This window comes from Brachyistius frenatus, unplaced genomic scaffold, assembly GCF_029030835.1.
Source record: "Brachyistius frenatus isolate BFR_SWC_R1_liver_20210118 unplaced genomic scaffold, ASM2903083v1 Contig_32, whole genome shotgun sequence".
Classification (NCBI taxonomy): domain Eukaryota; kingdom Metazoa; phylum Chordata; class Actinopteri; family Embiotocidae; genus Brachyistius; species Brachyistius frenatus.
Window position 1 is genome coordinate 1,243,886 of NW_027210631.1, and position 19,618 is coordinate 1,263,503.

General features: G+C 41.9%; 3 protein-coding genes across 8 annotated transcripts; 1 reads left to right on the plus strand and 2 right to left on the minus strand.

Moving 5' to 3' along the window:
• Positions 1-1,369: 1,369 nt before the first annotated feature.
• napepld (N-acyl phosphatidylethanolamine phospholipase D) lies at positions 1,370-12,385 on the minus strand. 2 transcript variants are annotated; one of them, XM_069700010.1, is made up of 10 exons: positions 12,240-12,385; positions 8,176-8,257; positions 6,418-6,522; positions 6,013-6,150; positions 4,775-4,999; positions 4,567-4,670; positions 4,228-4,393; positions 3,912-4,060; positions 3,374-3,488; positions 1,370-2,523 (listed from the first exon to the last, which is right to left on the minus strand). In XM_069700010.1, exons 1-10 carry the CDS (start codon positions 12,350-12,352, stop codon positions 2,410-2,412), a joined length of 1,311 nt encoding a protein of 436 aa, XP_069556111.1. In that variant the 5' UTR covers positions 12,353-12,385; the 3' UTR covers positions 1,370-2,409. The 2 variants fall into 2 exon arrangements, with proteins under 2 accessions (XP_069556111.1, XP_069556112.1); XM_069700011.1 differs by lacking the exon at positions 12,240-12,385 and adding an exon at positions 10,807-10,899.
• Positions 10,984-16,493, plus strand: srr (serine racemase). Of its 5 annotated transcripts, XM_069700018.1 has the most exons (8): positions 13,952-14,009; positions 14,134-14,368; positions 14,713-14,881; positions 14,986-15,167; positions 15,390-15,520; positions 15,597-15,745; positions 15,823-15,912; positions 16,070-16,493. In XM_069700018.1, exons 2-8 carry the CDS (start codon positions 14,339-14,341, stop codon positions 16,309-16,311), a joined length of 993 nt encoding a protein of 330 aa, XP_069556119.1. In that variant the 5' UTR covers positions 13,952-14,009; positions 14,134-14,338; the 3' UTR covers positions 16,312-16,493. The 5 variants fall into 5 exon arrangements, with proteins under 5 accessions (XP_069556121.1, XP_069556117.1, XP_069556120.1 ...); XM_069700020.1 differs by lacking the exons at positions 13,952-14,009; positions 14,134-14,368 and adding an exon at positions 10,984-11,067; XM_069700016.1 differs by lacking the exons at positions 13,952-14,009; positions 14,134-14,368 and adding an exon at positions 12,419-12,636.
• Positions 16,494-16,916: 423 nt separating this feature from the next.
• On the minus strand, positions 16,917-19,509 carry tprkb (Tp53rk binding protein). The gene is made up of 4 exons (XM_069700022.1): positions 19,267-19,509; positions 18,950-19,072; positions 18,431-18,607; positions 16,917-17,231 (listed from the first exon to the last, which is right to left on the minus strand). The coding sequence occupies exons 1-4, from the start codon at positions 19,405-19,407 to the stop codon at positions 17,145-17,147; spliced, it is 528 nt and encodes a 175-aa protein (XP_069556123.1). The 5' UTR covers positions 19,408-19,509; the 3' UTR covers positions 16,917-17,144.
• Positions 19,510-19,618: the final 109 nt, after the last annotated feature.

Consider the following 19,618-nt stretch of genomic DNA (forward strand, 5'->3'; position numbering starts at 1 on the left):
GTAATGTTTTACATTATGGACAACATGCATAAGTTAGTCATTATTATAATTATGGATGACAAACTTTACTTCCAGGTTATTAGTTTTGCACTTAGAAAGTCAAAGGCAGGACTTGAACCCTGGACCTTTAGATTGGGAGACGACAACGCTGACAGCTGCACCACTGTGTTGGCTTACATACATTGAACGGAAGTCATACTTGTTAAATGTCGTAAAAAATAAAAAATAAAATTTCATGCTATAGTCTGACTTTTTGATCATATTTCGGACGCGAAATGACTTTTTGCCCATATTTCGGACGACATGTTATAGTATGACTTTTTTGTTTTCCAAAATTAATTAAAAATGATAGTATGTGAACAAAAATATCATAAAAATGTCATACTATAGCATGTCTTCACAAAATGCATAAAAAAGTCATACTATAGTAATTCGTCCAAAATGTCATGTCGTCCAAAATTACATAAAAAGGTCATACTGTAGTATGTCTTCTAAATTGGCATACCAATTTCATAGTATAGTATGTCATCTACAATGGCATGAAAATGCATACAGCCAATATAGATATAATACTATAGTCCTAAATGGCATTGTCTCAGCATTTTATCAAAAATATCACAGTTTGTCAAAAATTCAAATAGCTTGGTATGTCATCAAAACTATAGCAGATAATTTGGGAGTGTACATTTAGAAATCCTGAGTTAGTGAAATCCAGAATGTCATTTTAATTATTCATTTACATTACATTACATAAAATCCCCATAATGTTTTCTGATGTACTTGAAAATGCGACCAGTATTTTTTAGTACTACCACTTTGGGGTGCCCAAATTTTGAATTTTACAACAATGAAATGATCAAAACACCATGAAATGATGAAATGCAGAGCGACAGTAATTTTTTTCCTCCACATTTATCAGGCAAAATAATATAGAACAGTATTTAAAAACCCATTTTTAAATTGTTGACAAAAGGAAACGAACAAATTCAAAATGTAACATCTTTAATTGGGAATTCTGTGAAATCAACATTACAAACAGGTTCCTGCAGACAGTGAGCTCAACATTCTGCTGCGCTGGTTTTTACATTCTGCCTGAAAAGATATGCTTTTTAACGTAAAAATTATCCAGCACTAAAACAATTCTCACGTCACGCTCTGAAGCAAATACATCCAACTAAATGAAGTGAAAATGTAAATCACCCCGTTGATAAGTAAAGAGAAAGGGTTCTTTGTGCTGTGGTTTCAGAGCATCAAAATTAAAAGTCTGAAGCAGCAACAATTCAAGCATTTGCAGCGCATGAAGTGGAGCCCAGCTCAACTCCTGCAGCTGCATTTTCTATCAGCATACTGTGGATTAAAAATTAAAAATAGATTAAATACTTCTGTGATTTTTTTTTTTTCGTTGGCCAAAGTACATTCAGGAAAAAAAAAAAGATACCTTTGTAATGTGGCATTACACTGCACCAATCTCTTAATATCGTCAATATTCTTTTTTTTTATATTACAGACTGCAAGAACTGAAGTCCAGCTGTGTGTGAACGTAAAGCTGCATCACTCTGCCTGCAGGCTCCTTTCCAGCTTCAGGTTTCACATTGTTCCCTGTACACAAACCTAACCTACAGTAATGTTAATAAGAGCACTGCTTACTAATGTCGAAGGGGACCAGCAGGATATTACTGTCTTTATTCTAATTTAATGTTCAGAAAATCTTTAAAACAATTTAGGTCACATTTTGACATAAAAAAAAAAAGTTTCTGCTTAACGATGACGTAATCGGATTTCTTTTCGATGGCTGTTAGTCATTTGCCCTTTTGACTCGTACATTTGTATCTGCTTAGATTAAAAAAAAAATGTTTTTCCTGCTTAGTCCTCAAAGGTTTCTTAAGTGGTGTGAGATCACGAAACTTCAAATGAAACAAATACGCAACACAAAAGCAATTTACCATTTCACAAAAACACAGCTGCAGGAAAATGTCCTGGAACCTGGATTTGTTCAAATGGTCTCACTGATAAAAATCAAGAGTTCTCCTAATCTAAATACATTTGATGACTTTTCCGTTGCATAATCTACATGCCACGCCGTCCAGTCGGTACACACCCTAATATCAACATCAAATATCCGTGTCCTCCTCATGACCTGGGAGAAGAGCTCATCTTTACCACGCCGTTTTGCTGTGTAAACTTCACCAAATTTAATATCGTGGAGGAGTCGCGGCGCCCGCAGGGTCGCGTTGCTCGCCGGTGACCACGTGACGGCGGGGCAAACATGCGGTACGTAAACGGCGTCGTAGAACATTTCAAATCTTCTGCCGGGATGAGCTTGCGTTCGTACGCCGCGTGCGGGGCAAACTTCCATCGGTCCGTGTGCGCGCGATGAACAAAGTCTCCTGCTCCGTTGCGGATGCAGCTCTACGGATCTGCGATGAGGCGAGACTCCCCGTGATGCAGCGTGAAGAACGCCTCTGGCCTCAGTCCTTTATGTTCCAGGGCCTTTTTGAGATGACTCGGCGGCTCCAGGTAGTTCTGCGCGGAGGAGAGGCGACACCGAACGCGAGGATTAAAGACTCTTTCCTGAGCGTCGACATGCACGCTAACTTTGAGCTCAGCACATTTTTTTTTTTTTTTTTTTGGGAGGATTGTGACTTTAGCATCGGCTGGATTGGAACTCTCCAGGCGTGGCAGTGAGCCACGGGCTGCATTAAACCGTGAGCTGCAGCTTAACAAACAATGACACCTTTGTTATACCGCGTTACCAGAACATAACAGCGTATCGGAGCACTTTTTTTTTTTTTTTTTTTTACCTCTGTAACCTCCTCTGGCTTTAATGGCGCTCTCTGAAAGTAGTCAATTACAGCGGTGTTTGAATGCTTGTTGTTAGAATTATAATTCTGCATAAGTGTGACCAAAAACATCAGGGTATCACACAAGTCTTGAAATTTGGTACACAGTCCCATTGGGAGAAGTGTTGGTTTAACTTCACGGCCATTTGTGTTCTTGTTCCTTATATTTTGTCCATCCAATTTATACACATTGGTTTTCCAAAATATTGTTATATCCGAGTCTATTCAGGGCGACGCCATGGTAAACAGTCATCTTAAAAGTCGATACTCATAAACCTTTGGTGAAATCACGAATGGGTTTCAAATAGTTACGTTCGTCTTACAAATAGTGAGCTGGTTGGTGATTTCGTTGTCTTTGGATGGAGCCAGGTTAGCCATGTTAACGCTAAGCTACACGTTTGGTCCATCCGCCCTGATTAATCAGACATTAGAGTGCGACTCATTTTCTTTTGAAACTCTCGGCGAAAAAGAGATCAAGTGCATTTTCCCAAATGTCTAACTTCATTCATGTCCGAGTGTCTGTATCTTCTTACCTCGTGGGCGAGAGCAAAGGTTCCCCAGTGGATGGCCACAGACTGTTTGGCCTGAAGATCCTGGTGAATCTGAACCGCCTCCGCTGGATCTACGTGCTGTCCCACCATCACGTCCCTGAAGAAACAAACAATATTTCAGTCTCGTCTGCGCCCGTCTCTGTGAATGTGGCCACATTGACGATAACAATCAGCCATGTGTAAATGGCTTTCTGTTTCTTGCCGAGGTCGGCAGTTAAACGTGGTGTTGTACTGGACTACGTTGTACTGAAGTGGGTTTGATTTTCGGTCCGCACCATTTTCAGAAAAACAGCTGTAATGTCTGTAATGTTATAACAATATAATGTAGCCCGGTGCTAAAACAAATGGACACCTCTGAGTGTCAAGTACAGTGATGCAATCTATTGATCTCCAATAGAAGCATTGACGAATAGATTGTACAGGTGAATATAAGGTAGGTGTGTGTGTGTGTGTGTGTGTGTGTGTGTGTGTGTGTGTGTGTGTGTGTGTGTGTGTGTGTGTGTGTGTGTCCTCACGATACCTGGGCATGTAGGCTCCGATAGGGATCGCTGCGAGATCAAACGGCCCGAAGCGTTTTCCTATCTCCTGGAAGGACGCGCAGTAGCCGGTATCGCCAGCGAAGAAGAAGCGATGGTTTGGACCCAGAACAGACCAGCTGCCCCATAAAGACTGAAAGAAGGACGAAGAGTCGTTCAAATGACTACACAGTCGTCACCGCGTTGCGCCAACTCGTTTTTTTTTTTGCGCCATCGAAAGTGTCCAAATAAATGTTCTGAAGATATAAAATATTCTGGTGCCATCGCATCCGATTTGTAGTAATAATTCCAATAAATGACCATGTTGTTGTCCAGCGCCGTGCGTTTGCTCCAGTGCTGAGAGGGCGTGCAGACGAATGTGACGTTGTCATGACCCGGGACGCAGTTCTCCTCCCACCAGTCCAGCTCCATCACGTTCTCACAGCCCATCTTTGCCAGCCAGTCCATCAAACCCAGGGGCACGAACCTGTGACACACACACACACACACACACACACACACACACACACACACACACACACACACACACAGGTTAACAGTGCAACGGGACTGCAGGAGCTATAAGTGATACACATAAGAGGTGTGTATCTTATATAAAAAACGACATATTATTTTGGACTCCAGATGAAGCATGCATACCAGCGTAGCTCCCCTCCAAAGCGGCCGTTGAGGCTGGCCACTGATCCAGCGTCCAGGTGATCGTAATGAGAATGGCTGATGACGACAGCATCGATCCTCGGCAGCTGTCGGCAGGAGGGAACAGGGGAAAGGAGCAGCCGGTGAAACAAAGTCTGGATGAAATGAAGTCGGCTCGTTCCTGAAAGGGAAGTTTAAAAAGGTAGCGAACCTGTTCCACGATGCAGGGGGGCCCCCTGTACCTTTTGGGCCCCGTAAATTGGACCGGCGAAGCTCTCTTGCTGAAGATCGGGTCCGTCAGAATATTGAGCCCGTCCATTTCAACCAGAACCGTGGAGTGGCCCAGCCAGGTGACTTTCAGACCGGGACCAGACTCAGAGAGGTCTGGGTTCTGGATAAAGTATGGCTCCATCACTGGGAGCGTATTGTCCAGGACCTGTGGGAACCGAGACGGTGAGGAAACAAGGGGAGGTCTCGTCACTTCTTTAAAAAAATGATACCAAAGTCACTGTTTGCTCCTCTCTGAACTCAGGAGATGGTTTGCTTTTCTTTCTGCCTGCAGGATTTATTCATAGTTTCATCACACTGACCACCTGATAAGGTACTTTTGAGTACTCAGTATTTATGCATGTACTTTACGACCTACTGAATGTTGCCAACTATCTTTCCATCATTGAATTTTACGCCGATGACTTCATTAGTAGTCGATTAGTACGCCGATTTTTTTTTCCCCCCAAAGTTGTATCCAACAACAAAACCCTCCAACCTGAGCCAGTAAAGGGTTAAACATTTTTTTCCTCAGGCTGCGTGAAAGCAGCCTTTAAAGCCCGTTAAGCTTTTACTGAAGTCAGCAAGATTTGCAATTGGAGCTATAAATAGAACTGACAATGGTGATGTTTCTACCGGGACAGATCAGAAACATGAGCTTGTAATACTACTCTTGTTAGTATTTGACTGACAATGTTTGGTCTGAATTCTCTAAGAACATTAGTTCTGTAACAGGGCTGCATGATTATGGCCAAAATGATAATCAAGATTATTTATCAGTTATTCATTGATTTTAGGGACAATATTTTTTATTTTTCCACAAACGTCAACATCTACGCCAATCATGTTCATTTAATTGTGGAAAGCCAAAGTTGTGATTGAGATTAATATTCAATTATTGTGCAGCCCTACTCCGTAATTTAACAACAATAGCAAATGTGAAATTCATCTTCTTGTATCATCTTCCAAGTGTTTAAGGGTGAATTGAGCGTGGAGTTGTTTTCTATATCGGTCACTATACGTTAAATTGGGCCAGTCATGTTTGAAACATCATTTATTGCTGATTTTAGATTCCCAATATAACACTTATAATTTAGTGGAGCTCCACTGAGACTGTGATTATTTTGTCATTATGGAACAAAGCTTGAAGTGTAATTGAAAGCGGACTGAATAATTACTCACCTCCTTACCAGGAATATCGCTGTAGTTTCTATCCAGCAAGAGGAACCTGAGCATCCTGGCGTAGGAAGGGAAGCGCCACGTTGACCAGGGGTTCATCCAGCGGCCGTGTTTGTCCCGACACGACTTCGTCACTTCCTCCTGCGGTCGAAGTAAAACGTTAAGATTTTAGCCACTCGCTGGGCGCACTGTGAGGACATGACGCCAGATAAAGAAAGTCATTTTGAAATACACGACTGATAGAAAATACACAAAACACACTGGAGAACTGGAGGGATCCCATGCTGAGGGAGGGAGTTCAAGGCCACAAAAGAGTTGTAAGGTGAAGGAGCAGGAATGTTTCTTTCGGGTAGAGGAGAGGGATTTACCGGACGGGGGGGGGGGGACGATGGGAAGTGAAGTGTTTACCTCCAGACGGTAGTCCAGACGGAAGCTCTTGCGGGAGGAGCTGCTCTTCCTCGGAGTCTGAGGATCCTCCTGTCCTCCCTCGGCGCCTCTCAGCACTCCGCCATCCTGAAGATACAAAATCAAACAGTGAAGGAGTCAATCTGTATTCTCTAAAGCGTTTGAGGGCCTAAAACAATAACTTTTTTTCATCCCAAGTTGTATTCATTTATTTTTTCGCATATATATAGTTTATGTGTGTATTTGTGAATTTATTCATTGGTCTTATTTTTTCAAAAAAAAATATATTCGTATCCGTCTTATTTTAATTGTATACGTATCGGTCATTTTTTCTTCTTGCGTGCACCTTTTCCCTAACTGTGCTTCTATGCTGCTGTGACGACTAAATTTCCCCACTGTGCGATGAATAAAGTCTTATCTATCTATTCATTAATTTGTTGCCTTTTGGGAGTTTTTAATGTAACAATCTTGCCCGCACTTTTATTTTGAAATTACACTCCTACGACATGTTTGGACTATTGAGGAACTGTTTAAAACATGATCGAAATCAATGCGGCAAAACCAAACACGATCTTTTTTTTGTTGTTGTTGTTGTATTCACATGTTCTGTGTTGTCTAATCTCGATGCCTTCGTTACACACCTGCAGCTGTGATCGGCTCGTAGTGGCTAATGTAGCTTCAAGCTGAGATGAGGAGGAAGCTACAGAAATCTGGTGACATGACTTCTTTCTCGGACGGCTATTTTAAGCAAAAAATACTATTCGAAATTTGCTCGTAATTATTCAATTATAAATTGACTATTTGCCTGGTAGAAACGTGTTCTTCTTCTTATGTTTAATGGCGGCTGGCAGAAAGCTTTTAGGTGCATTACCGCCACCTACTGACGGGTGTGACGCATTACAACCAGGCACCGGCAAAAAAACAGCAGAAATAAGGAAGAACATATCCAAATTGATTTTTTTTTTAAAATTTTTTAATGTATTTGAACAATTATTTGAATATTTGAAAATCATGTCCCATTCCTACTTCTTTCCAACTCCCCCAGATGAAGACTATTGATTTATCAGGGTTATGACCATTATTGTTTTATGGGACTTCGGGGTGAGGTGGTCCATGTTTACACAGTATGCATGAAACAACAGGGTAAGAAAGCATATTGCAAAGTATCAAAGTAGTAGATTTGATCTTCTTAACATCGTAGTTTCGTCAGGCAGACCCACGTCTGTATTAATCTGCCCTCACATAACTAAATAGCCTCGAGTAAGTGCAGTCAGATTCTATTTTCCAAAGTCCTTATGAATTCCCCTTCACATCTTTGAGTTCAAGGAAAAGTGGTTAGAAAAAGAGTTAGGACGTCAATTCTTTGACTATTTTACCTCACCCTATTAGTCACATTTTGCTCCATCTGAGGCTTTAAACGACTTATCTGCCCACGTATAAAACAGTACTCCACAAGACCTTGGAGGACTAAACTTGGCAGCGTCGGCGGTCATCATGAGTAAATAAACTCAACCGCAGTGACCGTAAATAAACCTTTTTCACAGAAGACACTGACATTTCCTGGGAGGACAAGCAGACAACAACTGTGATTATTTTTCACAGCAAATTTGTCAGCCACATTTAAACAGCTAAAAAACAACAACAAAAAAACAGGACTCAGAAGGCATGCACTAACTTACACCCAGTATTTGATCCCCTCAAACAGTTACCACATCTTTGTTCTATATAATTACAACTGCTGAGCAGCAAGGTGTGCGTTACCTCCATCAGGCCTTTTCTCTCCTCGAGCGCCGCTCGGTCTGAAGACGATGTCTGCTCCATGGCCTCGCCGCCGCCGCCGCAACTGGCATGGACACACACAGAGAGTTCACTTTTCATAACTGCTTCACAGTCATTTGATTTAGTGTGACACACACAGAGCTCTGCTGAGGCAGCCAGGGGTAACGTGTCCGGCTGAAAAAGGTGCACCGGAAGCTGCTGAGGACGAGAACAGCGTTACGCATTCATACTAACGAGCGGGACAGCGGAGAGCTCAACCAGAATAGTTTGCGTGCGAGACGAAGATGATAATCAGACATAACTGCGCCGTATTCAAATGCATCAGGAGGTGATTTTTTTTTTGGTGCTTCCACAGAGCACTAAAGTCAGCGGTAAACATGTGTTCGAGCCTCCCTGAACTCGACGGTACCGTCTCGGTGCATTATTACTGTCATCAACTCGCTGGCAGGAAGGATTAAGCCACGCGTTGCTCAGCGGGCGCGACTCTTGTGTAATAATGACTTGGAAGGAACTCGTGTGCCGACGCATTGCACGATGCAACTATCAAGACGGTATTGCAATGCAGAAAACGCCGCATTAATCATTAATATATGGTGATAGGGGTGAACATACTTCTGGTGAACCATTTCAAGGTTACCCGTGCTCAACGCATTGTGGGTATATCCACCTCAAACATGTCGGTGCGGAGTTCGAGTTACTGCTTTTACAGCATTTCTTCTACACGGAGCAGACTGGATGCGACTGAAGGGGATAAAAACCTCCAGTAGGAAAAAGATGCAACATGTGACCAGTATCTTTGACAATTTAGTTTGGAAGGAAGAGAAACACACACACACACACACACACACACACACACACACACACACACACACACACACACACACACACACACACACACACACACACACACACACACACCCTTTCAAAGCCAGCGAGCCTAATCCCAACCCTTCCTTATCCTGCTATTATCCACACCAACCACAGCCCAGTGTACACCCTTCCTAACCACCACGCACTTACACTTCATGGGAAAATGCCCTTTACGATGACCTTCATCGTCGCCCCGTATTGACCGAGGAGACGGGCGCCGCGATACGGACGGCAGCCTTGGACGGATGCTCTGCTGCGCCGAGAGACGTACATCGGGTGTAGACACCAAACGCATCCGACGCAACGACATCTCTTCGGGGAACACCGTACATTAAAGCTTATACGGCGTGCTGATGATGCACTCGGCCTCATGAATGGACTTTACACAGACGCCGCGATAACAATGGAGCTCTGTGCATGACGACCAAAACAAAGATCTACGTGGACCCGGCCTGCGTGCCCAACGCGGCGACACAAACAACAAAACACAAACCTCCCGTCGGACCAGTTAAACCAAAGCCTCTGATTGAGTCAGTCGGACGTGTTTGTTTTGAAGTTGTTTGATAAGAAACGCTGGACACCGTCCTCCCTATTTATGGAGGATAACCAGTTACAGATAACCATTTGTCCTCGGAGGAAGAGCGACGTATCCACGGGCGTCAACTAACAAATTAATGATAACAAAGCTCTCATTAAATGAGTTACCTTCGACTACAACTACATTTATTGAAGTGTGTACTTAAGTAAGATGTTGAGGTTCTCGTACTCCATTTGATGCTACTTTACTTTCACGCCACTAAATTTCAGAAGGCCACGTTTTAATTTCCACTCCGCTTTGCTTCCTTTCCAGATAAATATTCGACACAATGAAAAAGAACACGTTGCTGGAGATTAAATCGGTGCTTCTGACGTCTTATTAAAAAGGGAGGTTGTAAACAGCTTCACCAAATAATGAGTTTTCCCTCCAAACTTCCCTCTCGTGGCTCGATTTCAATAAAAGTTCAAATGATCCGATATCTCAGCAAAAAAAAATCAAAGACTAAAGAAAAAAAATAAATAAAGAAAAATCCACAAAACTGCAAACAGATTTGTGGTGCAGAACTTTTTTTTATTTTCCTTTTCCTCTCCCAGTAATCATCTGACGACTCCTCACATTTATCTGCTGATCCTTTACATAACGGTGGATACAAAATAGTTCAAACCAGCTCCTCTGGCATCATCTGCAACAATAACACAAGCGCTTTGGATTTAATAATATAAAGAGCATACTTAATAATATCAATCAGAGGGATCAGAGCAGTACTTTTACTTGAGCTACATTTTTTTTGCAAATACTGCATGTACTTGTTCTTGTACTGGAGTATTTGTACGTTGCTGTTTTTTGGGTATAAAGTGTCACACAAGTGAATCTGTGTCCCTGTGACATTTCCTAACAACGTCTGAGACATTCAACCGTTTCCTTTTTGAAGGTGTGCCAGCAGGCAGTGACACAAAGAGGAGAGCAACAGACGAGCGGAGCTGAAACACGGTCCAAATACAGAAATACTGCATTTCAACTCAATACTAGAGGAGCTAAATGAGTCCCTTTGGGAGAGAGAGGGAGAGAGAAATAAATAAATAAATAAAAAATAAAAAAAGAGAAAAGGAGTAGAAAGCCACCACACACACACACACACACGCATAGCTTGGTTATGTACCACACGTCGTGACACGCCACAGAGCCACTGATTATGAACAACTTACCTGGAAACTTGAATGCAACAACGCGCCACCGGTGGATTTCTCAGAGAGAAGACATGTTTGTTGCATTCACGTCAGCTTGTTTTCAATGCGAGCCGGGTGACATGATCTGGAGGCTCCCCGCGTATTTCCACTGCATGACCACGGAGTATCTTGTGGCAACTACCGGCAACGGGGATCCGGGAGGAGGCAGTGAACGCTGTCTGCAGGACCGTCTATTTGTGCAGCAGCAGCAGCAGCAGCAACAGCGGCGGCGGCACGACGGTGAGGATCATTATGAAGTCGGTACCAGCTCTGACGTCGGTGCTAAAAGCCCTCTGGTCACGTGACCGCACAACAAACTGTCGCTATGACTGCAGGCTGTTTTTTAAACATTTATTTTTTTTTTTTATCAAAAACTACAAACGCACTGTCGTGTAGTGTTATGAATACTAATATACTGTTAATGAAAGAAATTAAAAATTAAACATGATTTTTTTTATTATTATTATTATTTTTTTTTTTACTGCTACTTTCCGTTATACTCAATAATGTGGAAAATTGTCAAATAATGACAACCTCCACCATCACCAATACAAATAACAATAATAATAATTCCAGGTGCATCACATAAAATTTAAAAGACTTTAAACAGTCTCAAAAATACCAGCAGTCATGGAGAGCGCAAACTATGCCCACACATATGTGCAGTATCAGTAACGTACATCAGTGTTGTCATTTCACTTCTTTCATTCAGTCAGTAACCTGCCACTCCCGAGTGCTCAGGCACACACTGCTGTGCTGCATATTTCATAATTGTTATATAACTTAGCAGGAATTCTTAACATCACTCTCAGAGCTGCATTGTATTACTAAAGTAGTGCCCATGCCTTAAAAAAAAAAAATCATGTGCCGTGTATTGTGATGTTCAAGGCCGGGTCATGTGAGAAGTGTTATTTATGATGTCCTACCAAATACATTCAGTTGTTCACAAATTGCAGAAATACTGCACTTGCAACATAAATTCAGTTTGTGGCAGTGGAAGTATGTCAGATGGAGTTCAGACACAGTTTTACAGAAGTTATCAGACACTTACCGTAAAGCAATATAGAGGTAGAATTGAATGAAAAGCCTGGAGTAAAAAGGTTGTTTTTATTTGTGTCTTTTTAGTGGCTCAAATATCTGTAAACATTTTGAAAAGCGGTGACAGACATGGATCACGATAAAGGGGGAGGTGGGGGGGGGTGACCCACATAGACCGCTTGTGTATAGGACCCAGCATTTTGTGCTACGCCCCTGCTCTAGTTCCCTAAATAAAGTCCCGTTATGTCATCTGGACCGACTGCGTTAAAGCGAACAGGCTTAATGGTGGTACCTGTTTACTCGGGCGGGATACCCGAGTGTAAATAAAGCGGACCACTGAGGACTTTGAACAGTTTGGACACGAGTCCACTCACCTCGAGCTCCTCCACCTGGACACGGACACCTGGAGCAGAGACACCAGATTCAGTCGCGCGGCGCCTTGATGAAACCTGCAAAGCGAAGACAACCGCACAGGCTTGAGCGACATTGTTTCCTCTCTAGTTCTTTGTAACTGACCATATTTCCTTAGCAGTTTTAATAAAAATCTAATAAAAAATATATATATATTTTTTAAAAACAACGAAAGCAGCCAGAAGACAGAGTTGGACGCGTCCAGCTGTTTCAGCGTCCAGACTGCGAAAGTTGGTAGAACTTCCTGTCACGTGCTTTCACGGACTCTCGGAAATCCGAAAACTTCCTGAACATATTACTTCTGGCTTAAATCTCATCATGTCCACCGAGCTGCACGAGAAAGGCCGAGTGGACGGAAAAGTAGGTCAAAGTCTGCTCTACTTTGTGTAAACAACAACAACAACAACACCTTTCCAATTTGTTCTGTGAATCAGCTCCCATCACATCTGAATGTTTACAACATAAGAGACTTACAGTAGGTCCATATGCTAGAAACACAAAAAAAGACAAGAAATTCTATTGAGAACAATTTGATGGAGAAATTTGATATTGCATCAGGGAGTTGGGGAAACTACAGGGAGTTTTTCTTTATTAAAGATAAACATAAATCTTATTTCCACTGCGGGCTGCAAAGAGGACCTTATATTAAAGCTTACTTCAAGATGACTGACGGAGGCAGGTTGTTAAAACAAAAACAAAAAATGACCACATAACTCAATCAAACGTTCTACAGTTTAACATCAGGAATTAATCTGGATCAATTTACCTGGCAGAATATTCAACCATGCAGTCACCTGCACTGCTTAAGATTCAATAATTTGAATTAAAAAAAAAAGTGTAATTATTTCTGAGCGGTAATTCTGTCATTTAACAGCATTATCATAGCCACATCTCACAACTAAAATAGTGCACATGGCTTAAAATACACGTGCCACAATGTAATGGTAGTTTTTGCTCAAGAAACTATTGGAAAAAAAAAGAAAAAAAGATCAATATTTTTTTCATAAAAATATTAATATATGACAGAATAAACAAATTGGGAAGTTCTTTGACCTTACTTGACTCTGTAAACATCTGGCACTTGCAAAAATATCAATATCAAGAAAGTCCAAACAAGGAGACTGCGGTCAAGTCAGCCTCCACTTTTAACATAACCAAGCTATCCCCACGTTATTTTGTGGTACCTGTGTATACTAGGCATTACGGTAAGACCGCATAAGACCTATTTCAAAACAAAAGCAAAGTTCCGGTGAGCATGAGACGTGAATATAACTTCTGTATAAATTGGGCTTTGGAAACAGCAAATTTCCTTCCAACTTCAGTCTGAAATAGGAGAGAATATAGCTCATATCTGACATTTTAGAGGGTTTTAATTTTCAAAATCTGAATCGCCTGATATTGTCCGATTGGCATATTGAGGTGGTCTAATGTCAATATAAAATGCAATTGGTCTGTGGACGTTTTATTTGTATTATTCTAATCTGAATTCAGAGAGAATGTAGCTTATATATGTCAATTTAGGGGGGGGGCTTTAATTTTGAAAGGCAAAATTATAATTTTTGTTTCGTCTGTTCACCTCCTATTACATTCAACCGGAACCTTGCTCTTGTTTTGAAACACGTCTTACGTGTTCTTACCGTAATGTCTAGTATACACGGGGACTATAAAACAACGTGGGGATACCTCGACCGTGTTGACGAAGCGGAGGCTGGCTGGACCGCAGTAATAATAAGGTCGGAAGAAAATACACTTAACACACCAAGTATTTATTTTTGGTTGATATGAGGAGTGTTTTGTACAAAGTAAGTCTTGTAACTCCGCGTACGTTAGTTTTTCTAACTGAGTCAGGGTTTGCAGGACTGCTCACGCAACACTTCGGCCCTGGACACGCTGCATTAACATCCGTCCTGGATCTCAAGTGGTCAGCTCGAAGAAAGGCAGCTCACACCTGACGTCATCATGCATCTCAACGAGAAGACTTGCGATTACGTATCACTTCTCCTCTCTACATGCAAATGAACACTGATCTGTTAGACATGCATGACGTATTTTACGTTTGTGAATGTCTGAGCAGTCCAATAAGTTCAGTTGGGTAGGTGGTCCTTCACTGTGGCCCAGAACACAATTGCCAACACACTGCTAAAGGTATTTGGCTTTATGTGTCCCAGACCACCACTGAATCTGGGCTGCGTCCAGGGTGCGGATGTTAATGCAAGGTCTATCCAGTGCCTTTGCAAAGTAGAACTATTTGCATCATTCGTTTTATTCTCTGCAAGAGAGTTATGGTAGTGTTCGAGGTGAAAGTCTATAAAACAGCTGAAAAAAAAAATGATTGCGCCTATTATTGTTATTAAATGCAACATTAAACAGAGACCGAAATGTTTGCTGCACTGTGCATATGATGGTAAACCCGATCTTTGTGCGTTTCTGACTCAGATGTCTGCCGACGACGTCACCCTGGGTCTGTTGAGGGAAGCCAGAGAGACGGTGAGGAGCAGCCCTCTGGGTGTCATCAACACTCCCATGATTCCCTGGTGCCAGACCACCCTGCCACTCAGCGTCAGCTGCAACGTCCAGATCAAACTGGAAAACATGCAGAAAACCGGTTGGTGGAACCCAACTCTGACTCACTTCTGTCAGTCTCACACAACACTGTGTTACAGTTCTGCACCGATTTGGATGCCGTGCACTGTGTTTTTCCACGGACAGGGTCTTTTAAGATCAGAGGCGTGGCCAATCAGTTTGCCAGGAGGCCGAAGGGTGGCCGTTTCGTCACCATGTCTGCAGGGAATTATGGGAAGTCTTTTGCATACGCCTCTAAACACTATGGGTCAATGGGCAAAGTGGTGATGCCAGAAACTGCCCCGGAGTCCAGGTCCGTCCTCATACAGGTCAGAGGTCATCTGCTGGCTGAGTGAAAAACAGACACAAGCCTTGAAAACCAAAGTAAAAAGAGCTTAAAACGTCAACAATAAAATACAGAATAATACTTGTAATTTAGTGAAGGCAGGAAATCAAATGATGTTCATGATTGTGAAGAATCAGATCCCTCCTGCTATATAGATCTGACACATTTTATACAGATGTTAACACTTGATCCTTCTTGTCCTCAGAGCTTCGGGGTGGAGGTGGAGCGAGTTCCTACATCGTGCCTGATGAACGTGGTGAACCGTTGTGTTCATGAGGACAACATGTCCTTCCTGCACTCCTACGACGACCTGGACCTGATAGCGGGACACGCCAGGTACGCCCTGTAGATCTATACGCGTGATGTAACCTCATTGAGCTAATTCTACGCCCCACTGATTGTGTGTTTACAGTCTAGGCATGGAGGTGCTGGAGGCGATGCCCGAGCCCGACGTGGTGGCGGTGTGTTGCGGCGGAGGCGGGCTGCTGGCCGGAGTCGCCGCCGCCATCAAACTGTCGGGTCGTGATAAAACGAGGATCTACGGCGTGGAACCAGAAGGAGGTAAAAACTCGGCTCATCTCCCGAAATCCGGACCGACTTTGAGTTTGTTGTGAGTTTGTGTGTCTGTTTGAACTCAGCCTGCACGATGTACAAAAGCTTCGTTGAGAAGAAGCCGGTGGCGATGGACACCAAGAGCATTGCTTCAGGTCTCGCGCCACCTTTTGCAGGTATTACATCGTTTATCTGTCGGCCTTTCCTTCCTAGTATTCTGCCACGAATCAAGTTCACTTGATAGAAAGTTTGTGTGACTAAAAAAACTGACCACTTCTGTGTCCCGGGACTTCACGTTGCAGTTACCGTTCCTTCCTTTTCTGTCCATCACAGGCAGGCTGCCCTACGAGCTGTGCCAGCGATACGTGGAGGAGATCGTCCTGGTTAGCGACGAGGAGATCAAGGCAGCGGTCTCCACGCTCTACGGATCTGGGCTCGTGGTCGAGCCATCGGGCTCTGCTGCTTTTGCTGCTATTGTGAACAACAAGATCCCCGAGCTGGAGGGGAAGAACGTCGTGTGCATCCTGAGCGGAGGGAACGTCGGAAAAGACGAGCTCGGCGACTTTCCTGACTGACAAACACACACCGCAATAATGTGACTTCTTTTCTATGAACTACAATATGTAATTCTAATAATTTTCTATGACCGAAGTGCCACTAAATCAAGCCGATCAATAGACATTTCAATACTGTCTCGCAATAAACGCCTTGATCTAACTATATTATAAGTATGCAAATGAAACAAAAACTGAACGTCCAGGTTTGAGTTATATGAAGCTGTGACATTTTAGGTTTTAAAATGTTTAAAGTTCATTAAACTAGAGATAAAAAAAAACAAACAGGTAGTTTGACATGATTTAAGAGAATATATAGTATGTATTTTAAATCCTGTTGAGACGTGGCTTATATTTTGGCCAAAAGTGCCTTTAGATTCATTTTTCAGCACTGATGGCATGAGGCCAGCTTTACATCACTGTCTCGTACTGTCAGAAACCTCAGAGCCCACTTTCAGCACTCAGAGGCAAAAATAAACAAAAAAGATCAAAGGAACGAGAGATGTGAAGAAAAAATTGCGGTAAAATGACGTTAAATAATGTGCTGGAACTTCTCTTAAGAGCTTCCAACACTTTTTACTGCACCGTCTAACCATGATTAAGAACAGATTAGCAGGAGCAAAGACTTATAAAAAATCAGATATATTGTGGTCAGCTTAGAGACGCAGCTCGTTGTGCTTAAACCCATGACTTTGTATGTATCTGACTCATCGTCTTGAGTTGTATTGAGTGCAAGACGAACAATATTCTCAGGCTTTGAATTTATATTAAACATAGAAAAACCCATTTACATCTCATGATAAAAATAGAATACATTTTCCATCAGAATATTTATGTGTTAGATCCTACTGGAGCTACATGACGTCCTTGATGGCCATTCTGCAAACAACTGCATCCAGCAGACTCCCACATTTCACCTCCTGAGGAGTGACTTTGAACAGCTGCAGTGGAGACAAAAGAAAAGGCAGTAACATTAATAAAAAAAAAAAAAATGCTCCTTAAATCTGAAAATGTTGAAGGTGTAAACAATCAGGTCTACGAATACATACACGGGTGCTTAAAAGTTTGTGAGCCTTTCTGTTCTATATTTCTACATAAATATGACCTAAAACATCATCAGATTGTAAAATAAATTCTGAGATTAGATAAAGAAAACTCAATTAAACAAATGAGACAAAAATTTTTATACTTGGTTATTTTTTTCCATTGAGGACAATGATCCAGAGGGCTAATGGAAAAAAGTTTTCAAGGATGAATGAGAAAAAAATTAAACTTTTGGGTTTAATTAAGAAGCGTTATGTTTGGACAAATCTGTGAAACGTGGTGGTGGTAGTGTAGTAGTTTGGGCCAGGATAGCTTGCCATCATTGACGGAACAATGAATTTAAGTTAAATTATACCAACGCATTTTACAGGGCAATGTCAGGAAAACTGTTGAGGAACTGACAAAGAGAAAAATGGGTCATGCAGCACGATGATGACCCAAAGCACACAAGTCATTCTACCACAGAACGATTAAAGAAGAATAGAGTTAAAGTTATGGAAACGCCAAGTCAGCATCCAGACATCAATCAGGTAGAAATGTCCTGGAAGGACCTGAAGCGAGCTGTTCATGTGAGGAAACCCGCCACCATCCTGCTGAATAGCTGAAGCTGTTCTGGACGGAGGAATCGAGGAAAATTCCTTCAAGCCAATGTGCAGAACCAATCAACTAAGTTTCACATACTTTTTGCGACACAGATATTTAATATTGGATCATTTCCCTCTGATTAAATGACCAAGTATAATATTTTTGTCTCATTTGTTTATTGGCTTCTCTTCATCTACTTTTTTTTTTTTGTGTGATTTGGTTCGTGTAAAGATCTGATTATGTTTTAGGTCATATTTATGCAGACATGTATCAGAATTCACAAACTTTCAAGCACCGCTCTAGGTGTCTTGGATATCACGTCGTCACCTCCTCTATACCTTATTATTTGCAACCTGTATTTCAGATGTCTGATTTATTTAACTGTTAATAATAAAACATGTAGAGAAATATTAATCTACCAAAGTAACCATCTATTAAAAGACACAGAGATGCACACATTAGTTCACATTATAAGGAAGGAGATGCATGAATTAAAGCAGACGTGGGGAACCTTTCTGATCTTTGCAGGGTCCGACAATGAGGACACATCTTCCACTGGAACCTGCTGTCCGTCCACCCTGGCTGTGATGTCCGACAGCAGCTGCGACTCCTCGTTGTTGTGAACCACGACCACCATGACAGAGTCGTCACCATCTGAGATCCCAAATCTTTTAAAGGCCTCTGAGATCTGGATCAGTGAAAGCATATGCAAAGTTTTAGAGCACTGCGACGCAGTGAAAGATACAAGGTGACATGTCGAAAGAGTAAACTTTAATCTGAAAATAACCACTAGTGCAAATTAACACTAAAGGTTAGGTTAGGTAGTTACTTTATTAATCCCCGAGGGGACATTTTTCCCCCCAAACAAAGGCAAGCTGTTGTTTGGAGCCACAAGTGATATATATATATATTTTTTTAGAAAATAAACAAACAATAACCTGAAACAAGGTGTTACTGTCTGTCAAAGTGACTCTAAATATGTTCTGTGATTGGACACGCGTTATAAAAATGTCGAGTTTTTCTAACTTACATTGTTAGTAGGCGACAGACTGAAGATAATCTCCGAGTACAGACTCCTCGTCTTCATTTTTCCTATTGTCTGTAAATGAACAGCTTTGTTGGCAGCCACCATCACTTGGAAAGGATCCAGTAGCTGTGGAAGAAAACAAATCAAGGTAAATAAAGAAATATCACTGCAACTTGTCCATCTTGTATGAAAGTGTAACTGCTGTTTTTTTTTAATAATATTTTTTTTTTTACAATTATTAGTTAAAAACTATACAGTGCAACGAATGCGTACATTAATAGTTGATAACATATCGCTGTAAGCGTCGATAAAAGACTCACCATCGTCGGGTTGATCAAGGCGCCGTTTATTTTACCCTCCACGGCGCTTTGCCTCAAGTCCGCCGTGTTTTTTACTTCTTTGAAAAGAATTTGAGTCACTCTCTGGTCGGGGAAAAGCTCCAGGTCCTGTGTGAGATGCATGTTGGAAAAGTGTTTGACAAAATTTGAGAAAATTAGGACGAACGGACAACGCGCTTCACGTGAGGTCTGCACACGGCGGGAACCATAACACGGTGGCACCGCTGGAGCGGAAACGACTTCCTGGGAAAGAATGTTACAAAGGTAATAAAAAAAAAAAAAAATTAAAAAATAAATAAAAGTGATGAAACGAAATCGTATAGCATTATCTTAT